This window comes from Thalassophryne amazonica, chromosome 10 (genome assembly GCF_902500255.1).
Source record: "Thalassophryne amazonica chromosome 10, fThaAma1.1, whole genome shotgun sequence".
Taxonomy (NCBI): domain Eukaryota; kingdom Metazoa; phylum Chordata; class Actinopteri; order Batrachoidiformes; family Batrachoididae; genus Thalassophryne; species Thalassophryne amazonica.
This window is the reverse complement of record NC_047112.1, coordinates 2447938-2456686: the sequence shown is the minus strand read 5'-3', so window position 1 is coordinate 2456686 and position 8749 is coordinate 2447938. Positions and strand designations below refer to the sequence as shown.

At 45.0% G+C, this 8749-nt stretch overlaps 1 protein-coding gene across 1 annotated transcript in view; it reads left to right on the top strand.

Moving 5' to 3' along the window:
- The first annotated feature begins 7394 nt into the window (after window positions 1–7394).
- The window catches only part of grin3bb (glutamate receptor, ionotropic, N-methyl-D-aspartate 3Bb), a 50195-nt gene continuing 48840 nt past the window's right edge, over window positions 7395–8749 (top strand). Inside the window, exons 1-2 of the mRNA XM_034180768.1 lie at window positions 7395–7478; window positions 7522–7620. Coding sequence (XP_034036659.1) covers window positions 7395–7478; window positions 7522–7620 — 183 coding nt within the window. The remainder of the gene's footprint in view (window positions 7479–7521; window positions 7621–8749) is intronic.

Here is an 8749-nt window from a genome sequence, read left to right as displayed (position 1 = left end):
GATCAGAGACACTGCTGTGTTGTTCTCATTCCACTCAGCTGAGCAGTTAGTCAGAGCGCACATCGTTCTGGCTGCATCAACGCCAAAGTCACAGCTGATGTTTGGCTCCGGTTGCCGATGCTCGGCAGTCATTGCTTGATGTTGGCTGGTCATGCTGTTTTTGACTGATTGAAGTTTCCTCCTTGGCCACCGTCTCAGGACCGACTCCAGGGTCTGAGCTGGAACCACTGCAGATGTCTGACAGGATCAGAGTGATTACTCAGCCACGCACACACCGCCTTCACTGGACGTGCTGTTACTGTTGGCATGTACACTGAGTGAGGGGCGGGGCCACTATATGGGGCTCGGTGGAGGTTTGACGTCACTGAGGGACGTGATCCTTCTGGCTGAGCGAGCGTGCAGGCTGCCAGTGGGCGTGTCTCCGTGTTTATGGTCCATCTGTCTTTATTGATGCTCCTTCTGTCATTTATCCACAGGATTAATTAGCTGCAGCCTGATCGATTAATGATGGAAAAAGGACACATGAATCAGCTCGCTGCCATCCACCTTAAACAGCATCATACATTCCTCCATCAGGACCAAAAGCGCCACCATCAGGACCGATGTATTTAAGCTCACAGAGGCACAACAGTTGTTATTGTGGCTGTAATGTAAGCTTCAGCCTGTAGAGGGCAGCAGCCACACAAAGCACTGGTACATTCATCAGCATTCACGAGATCGACTGTTTAATTAACAAAACATTCCACAAATAAAAATAATGATGGGAAATACAAAACATGAATTCAGGAAACGTTTTCCCCGAGAAACTAATTATCTTTTATTATTTTATTTCATCTGCAGCCGGTCTGCTCTGTGTCAGTCTGATCCCATCGGATCTCACAAGCTAAGCAGTGCAGGATCTGGTTAGTACTTGGATGGGAGACCTCTTTGGAACACCAGCGGCTGTGTGTGTTTCTCCAGGTAACACTGGAGTTCCGTCAGGAAGGGCATCCAGCGTAAAACAGATCAATGCGGATCTGGATGCATCTGCTGTGCCGGCCCCGAACAAAAAACGGGAGCAGCCGAATGGCCAACAACATTTTATTTCATCTATTTGTTGGTCTACACATAATTAATGTATTGTATAACAGATTGATCAGTTATACAGAAAATAATCCCCAGTGACATGTTTTGGTTTGGCTGGATGTTTGGGAACTGTTTGTTGTCATGTCATGGTTTGACAAGACATTTGGGAACTGTTTATCATCATATTGTTAGTTCTACCTAGTTCTTTTATGTAAGATTCTGCCCCTTACCAAAAACCAAACCATTGTATTCCTCATTTTGAGTTTATTCAAGGTCACGTTAGAAACCAGGCCTGGGACCCTCACAGACAGTGTCCATCTTGTGAAAGGCCCCTAAAATAAGTCATACACATGGAGCTGTGTATGAGAACTAGAGAGCGCAGTAGTGCTGAGCCGTGTGCCGACAAGGAGGCGTGATCGTCATTTTAATTCCGGGCAAGTTAGTGATTTGCGTGCATAGAAGTTCAAGAAACAGGTGGAATATGTCGGAAAGCTGCACATGTTGGCAAAGTCACAAACGGAGGAACAAGGGAGACAATATTTCCTTCCATAAGTAAGTGGTTTTGGTTCTTCTTGTCACTTTGTCTGTGATATTTGGATGATAAACAGCTGTATGTCTCCTGACGTACCTGTGTCGCCCGATGACACGGACCATTAACTCTTCACTTATGTCTAGTTGATATTTTCCACTGCTAGACCAATGTCTAGATAAAATACTTGTTAGTGATTAAAACTGTTTTTTTAATTTGCACCTTAAAATAATGAGATTATAATGACCCGCGCTGTGCCGCTCACAGTCACACCCACACATAGAGATGTGTACACACACCACTGACTTCATGAATGAAACTCGGTCACTAAAGGATAATTGTGTAAAAATATAATATATATATATAAATGTATTGTAATGGTTTTAGGGGCCGCATTGAACAGCAGCAGGACGTCTCAGCTCAGCAGCTTAACAGCACATATCCGTGTAACTTAACACTAATATTTGGGAATGTGTGTGTGTCAGAGTAAGTTTAATACTTTCCTGACATAATTTAATGTCATTTAATTTTACTGGCTCGATATCCAGGTCAAAATGGCATTTTAACACATATTTTGTGAGCATTTTTCTGAGTGTGTTCAGTTGCGGATCTCCATTGAAAATGCATTAACATCCAGGAACTTCATCAATATTTTGCCCGGTTAGGAGACGTCATGTTGCTGTGCATGAAGGGACGTTTTCGTTTACTGTGCGGCATTGGGACTGCGCTCTCTAGTACTCATATACAGCTCCATGGTCATACAACACTTTTTATACCTTGTGGGTGTTAACATGGGTGTGGTTTAGTCTCACATTTCTAATGTTACTGGCTCTCAACAACAGGGGGAGCTCTCCCTGTGTCTGAAACGTAGACACATGATAAAGTAAAACTTAACTTATATTTCTCAGAACTTCCAAACAAATACAAATAGTTGATAGCTAACATAAAATAATTAGCACAGATATTATCTAACAATATCATAGTTTGGCTTGCTGATGCCGGACGGCCTTCACCCTACTGGGGAAGGCGCCACCATCTTGTCTGCGAACATAGAGCTCTACAAGGAGGGTAACATTAGGAATTTACAGCAGGCCACGGAGCAGGTGATAAGAGACCCTGCAAGGCTTATGACAAATGTGGGTGTGGAATCTATTAGCTTAGTGGGGAAATTAGTGCAGAAAAAACACTATGGTGATAGTGCAGTTTATCTGCCAGGGAGGGAAATTCAACAAGTTGAGACTGTGGCGTACTTCCATAGATGTGTAGATAAAAATCATAGAGGGATATGCTTTGCAAACTTAATACCCATTACTGCATTGGATGATGCTGAAATTGAGGATGGCCCAGTGGTTGTTCCAGCAATATCACATATTTCGTCTCTGCTACCTACAACCCGTGTGGAATGTCTCAAACCTAAACCTACTTCCAGACATCTTATATATGCTACTCTGGAACCACCCCTAAACCCAAACAGATCAACTGTCAACCCCACTGAGGTCCTTAGTCTGGGTCTCATTAACATAAGATCACTATCCTCAAAATCATTGTTGATTAATGATCTAATTATTGATCATCACTTAGATATGATTGGGTTATGTGAAACCTATAGCTGTCCTCCCCTTAAATGAGGCCTGCCCACTGGTGTACGCATTTAATCACGTCCGTCATGATGCAAAGCAAGGCGGGGGTATTGCTCTAATTTATAAATCTAGGTTTAGCTTATTAGCTGTTGGGGGTCACAAATATAACTCATTTGAGCATCTGGTTCTACACTCTGCTTACAATGCTATGTATTGCCAAGGTCAGAAGAATTAAAAATCAGCCATATTATTTTGTCACTATATATAAGCCCCCTGGCCCATCTAGTATTCTTAGATGAATTAGGTACGTTCATCTCTAACTTGTCACCTAGTGCAGATAAATGGACTGCATTTATATAGCGCTTTTCCATCTGCATCAGATGCTCAAAGCGCTTCACAATAATGCCTCACATTCACCCCGATGTGAGGGTGCTGCCATACAAGGCACTCACTACACACTGGGAGCAACTAGGGGATTAAGGACCTTGCCCAAGGACCCTTAGTGATTTTTCAATCATGGTGGGATTTGAACTGGGGATCCTCTGGTCTCAAGCCCAACACTTAACCACTAGACCTTCCCCAAATAACATTCTGATTATTGGTGACTTTAACATTCATATAAATACGCCCTTTGATCCCCTCTGCAAATCATTTATGAACATTGTGGATGCATTAGGATTTTGGCAATGCATTCGGGACTCGATGCACATTAGTGGAAATACCCTGGATTTGGTTCTCTCACGTGGTATTGGTGTCACGAATATTGACATCATGCCTCTTACATCAGTGGTCTCTGATCACTCACTTATTAAGTTTACAGTTTCACTGCCGTGTTTAGTGGAACAACAACCTCATTTATCACTGCAGCGATGCATCAACTCCTCAACTAAGACTGAACTCGAAGCTAGACTGCCTGATGTCTTAGCTTCACATTTGACAAATACCCAGTCAGTAGACAGACTTGTGGTCAGTTTAAACTCAGTGCTCAAAACTACACTCGACATGATTGCAACACCTTTATTAAAACCACGCCCCCCCAAAACACAGTCACCTTGGTTCAATGATTACCTGAGTGACCTCAAGCATAAGGCCAGAGGTCCAGTGCGGAAATGGCATAGTTCAAAATTAGAAGTATTCCACCTCACGTGGTGTGATACTATCTTAGACTATAAGCATGCACTACTGTCTACAAAGTGGACCCATTACTCTGATTTGATCAACAAAAACAAGCATAACTCAGAGTTCTTGTTTGACACGGTGGCAACACTTATTCATGGACAACCACCTTGAGGTCATGCAAGTAATCATTGAACCAAGGTGACTGTGTTTTGGAGGTGTATGGTTTTAATAAAGGTGGAATCGTTGTCTTTATTGTCCACCAAGTGGAACTGAAAACAGGAACCGTCCCTCACTTCGATCTGCTTTGCTGCTCTCAGCCAAAAGGGAAAGTTCACTTTGACTGTCGAGGTTGTCTCAGAACCTACAGAATATGTTCGAAGCAACCAGTCCCTTAAACTGGACTTGGCTGGTACGGCCCTCTGCAGGCAGTTTTGCAGTAAAACATTTTGGACGCATCCTCCGTCGAAGCAGTGTTTGAAGCAGTGAGTCGTGTTTGAAGCAATATTTGAAGCAGTGAGCAGTGTTTGAAGCAGTGAGCTGTGTTTGAAGCAGTGTTCGAAGCAGGGTTTGAAACAGTGGGCAGTGTTTGAAGCATTGAGCAGTGTTTGAAGCAGTGAGCTGTGTTTGAAGCAGTGTTTGAAACAGTGAGCAGTGGTAGAAGCAGAGTTTGAAACAGTGGGCAGTGTTTGAAGCATTGAGCAGTGTTTGAAGCAGTGAGCCGTGTTTGAAGCAGTGTTTGAAGCAGTGTTTGAAGCAGTGAGCAGTGTTTGAAGCAGTGAGCTGTGTTTGAAGCAGTGTTTGAAACAGTGAGCAGTGTTAGAAGCAGAGTTTCAAACAGTGGGCAGTGTTTGAAGCAGTGAGCCATGTTTGAAGCAGTGAGCCATGTTTGAAGCAGTGTTTGAAGCAGTGAGCAGTGTTTGAAGCAGTGTTTGAAGCAGTGTTTGAAACAGTGAGCAGTGTTTGAAGCAGAGTTTGAAACAGTGGGCAGTGTTTGAAGCATTGAGCAGTGTTTGAAGCAGTGAGCCGTGTTTGAAGCAGTGTTTGAAGCAGTGAGCCATGTTTGAAGCAGTGTTTGAAGCAGTGAGCAGTCTTTGAAGCAGTGAGCAGTGTTTGAAGCAGTGAGCTGTGTTTGAAGCAGTGTTTGAAGCAGTGAGCAGTCTTTGAAGCAGTGAGCAGTGTTTGAAGCAGTGAGCCGTGTTTGAAGCGGTTAGTGTTTCAGCTCTTTTTGGCTGGTTATTTTGCACTCATCTGGTTTTGGGGTTCATGTGTCCTCAACAGTTCTTCATCTTTTTGTCTTGCTGTGTGTGGAAATGAAGCAGTTTTTGGAAGGTGAAACTCTGAGTGGCATCAGCTGCATTTTTTTCCCTCCTGAAAACTTCAGAGCTTTGATTCCCCCCCCACCGCTTGACCCAATTTCTGTTTTAACTGCTACAGACTTGGACCTGGACCAAGCAAACCATCTCATTACTGAACAGACAGAACTGGGAGAGCCGAGCCCTGGGACCACTTTTTAATTTGTGAGTGGTTCTGGACTTTAGTTTTGGACTCGACGTGGACGTCAGCCGGGTCACAGCGAAAAGCAGAACAAATGTCTCAGATGCAGATCAAAGGTTGACCTGGCTGAGGTCAGAAAGGTCGAAGACTTTACGCCCTCATCATCAGAGCTTTTTTTTTATTTAGATCAGAACAGTCGGTCCACATGTCCTCTAAACACGTCAATAAACTATGAACTGTCACATCGGACGTGACTCAAACAGAAACCAAGTTCATCCTGAAGCATCAGAGGCCACAGACTCTGTCCTCAGAGGACCAGTTCCCAGTTCCCAGCTTTGCTCTCAAGTGTGACACAAAAACTTTCAGTCCAGATGTTCTCATGGAGATCGCCTATCACCACCTAGTGGCTGGTGATGTTACAAATCATTAATGCTGCCATCTCAGCACAGGCCATGGTGACCCCTGGGCCTAGGCTTTGATGGCCACTGAACCTAGGCTTTGGTGACCACTGGACCTAGGCTTTGGTGGCGCCTGGCCCTGGGCTTTGGTGACCACTGGACCTAGGCTTTGATGGCCACTGGTTGTAAGCTTTGATGGTCACTGGACCTAGGCTTTGGTGACTACTGGATGTAGGCTTTGTTAACCATTGGACCTAGGCTTTGGTGGCCACTGGACCTAGGCTTTGGTGACCACTGGTTGTAGGTTTTGATGGATGCCATCAATGTGGGCGAAGCCATGGCCTGAATTATAAACAATTACAATAAATTAAAATGTAATTAACAGAAAATGATTGTTCTCAAATAAGATGTCAGAATTATACATACACTTAACCTGTGTAACAGTAATTTACTAATTTATGTAGAATTTGACAGCTGCTGTCGTGCGGCCCACATGGGGCCCGTGGCCCCGTGTTGGGTTGCCCAGCTTGAGAAACATGAGGAAGGAAGTGTCCACTTTCACTGGATTCAAACTAAATCCTTTCAACAGGGTTGTGTGGAGTGTTTAATGTTACAACCAGTAGGTGGCAGACACGTCTGTTCCTTCAGCGTTTATCAGGTTTGAACTGATTTGTCCTCATTATGTGTTCTTTTAATTTGAAAAGTTACAAGAAGATGTCATTTGGTTTTTTGCGTTATTGTGTTCGTGTTTGCATTCATTGTTCATTCATTCATCTGTTCACTCACTGTGTTGTAGATGCTGCTGACCTTTGACCTTCATGTAATCTCAACATGCTGGATACTGTTGGTTGTCAGAAAAATTCCCAGACTAAAAAAATAAAATAAAAATTAGATCAAAGTGATCGGCTGGTTCTCCTGTCAGCCATTTTTGTTTCCCAGCAGCCTCTGGTTCTGAGCAGCGTGTCCTGAATCTCAACAGACAGACGGTCTTTGATGTTCGCTGTCTTTGAGGCAGCCCGATGGTCGGATCCTGAACAGAACCGGCCCATTGCTGTGACCCGTCAGAATCAGTCACATGACCAACACAAAGTCTTTAACGGAGAGGCGTCATGAACCGTTTAGAGGCTGAAACGTTTGTTTGTGACACAGACACACAGGGGGGGAGGGGGAGGAGGTGAAGGAGGGGGAGGAGCAGGGAGGAGGGGCAGGATGAGGGGGAGGAGCGGGGAGGGGGAGGAGGTGAAGGAGGGGGAGGATGAGGGGGAGGAGCAGGGAGGGGGAGGGGAGGATGGCGTGATTGCAATTTGTGTTTCCATCTTGTCTGTGTGGGAAACAGGTTGGAGGCGTGTCAGGCAGCGTTCGGGTGACGTCTGGTCATCAGGGCTGCCGCCGGCTGCCAGACATTAATCTGCGGCAGAAACACCGCGGCTCAAACGTTCATTAAACCATCTCTCGTGAACATGATGTGACCACCGTTAAATTAATAAATGGGCCCAAAGTTTGTGACTCTCTGAGGACTTCACAAACGTGTCTCCAGCCAGTGAAATCAAATCTGTCTGCGGCACAAAAAACCCAAAACTCCAAAGGAGACATTTCAATGACGAGGAAAACAACAAAGCTGGAGTTTAAAACATGTTCCACTGATTTCTTGGAGATCATCACCGGCACAGACGGACCCATCAGACTGCTTCTTCTACCCGTTTATGCCCCGTTTCCACCGGACTGATATCTACAGGTCTGTCTGTCTTTCCGTGTTTCTGTTTGTGTGTGTGTGTGTCTGTCTGTGTGTGTGTGTCTGTGTCTATCTGTGTGTGTGTGTGTGTGTGTGTGTCTGTGTCTGTCTGTCTGTGTGTGTGTGTGTCTGTGTCTGTCTGTGTGTGTGTGTCTGTGTGTGTGTGTGTCTGTGTCTGTCTGTGTGTGTGTGTGTCTGTCTGTCTGTGTGTGTGTGTGTCTGTCTGTCTGTGTGTCTGTGTCTATCTGTGTGTGTGTGTGTGTGTGTCTGTGTCTATCTGTGTGTGTGTGTGTGTGTGTCTGTGTCTGTCTGTCTGTGTGTGTGTGTGTGTGTCTGTCTGTCTGTGTCCTTCTATGTGTGTGTGTGTGTGTCTGTCTGTCTGTGTCCTTCTATGTGTGTGTGTGTGTGTGTGTCTGTATGTCTGTCTGTGTGTGTGTCTGTATGTCTGTCTGTGTGTGTGTGTGTCTGTCTGTCTGTGTGTGTGTCTGTCTGTGTGTGTGTCTGTCTGTCTGTGTGTGTGTCTGTCTGTGTGTGTGTGTGTCTGTCTGTCTGTGTGTGTGTCTGTCTGTGTGTGTGTGTCTGTCTGTCTGTGTGTGTGTCTGTATGTCTGTCTGTGTGTGTGTGTGTCTGTCTGTCTGTGTGTGTCTGTCTGTCTGTGTGTGTGTCTGTCTGTCTGTGTGTGTGTCTGTCTGTGTGTGTGTGTCTGTCTGTGTCTGTCTGTCTGTGTGTGTGTGTGTGTGTGTGTGTCTGTCTGTGTGTGTGTGTCTGTCTGTGTCTGTCTGTCTGTCTGTGTGTGTGTGTGTGTGTGTCTGTCTGTGTGTGTGTCTGTCTG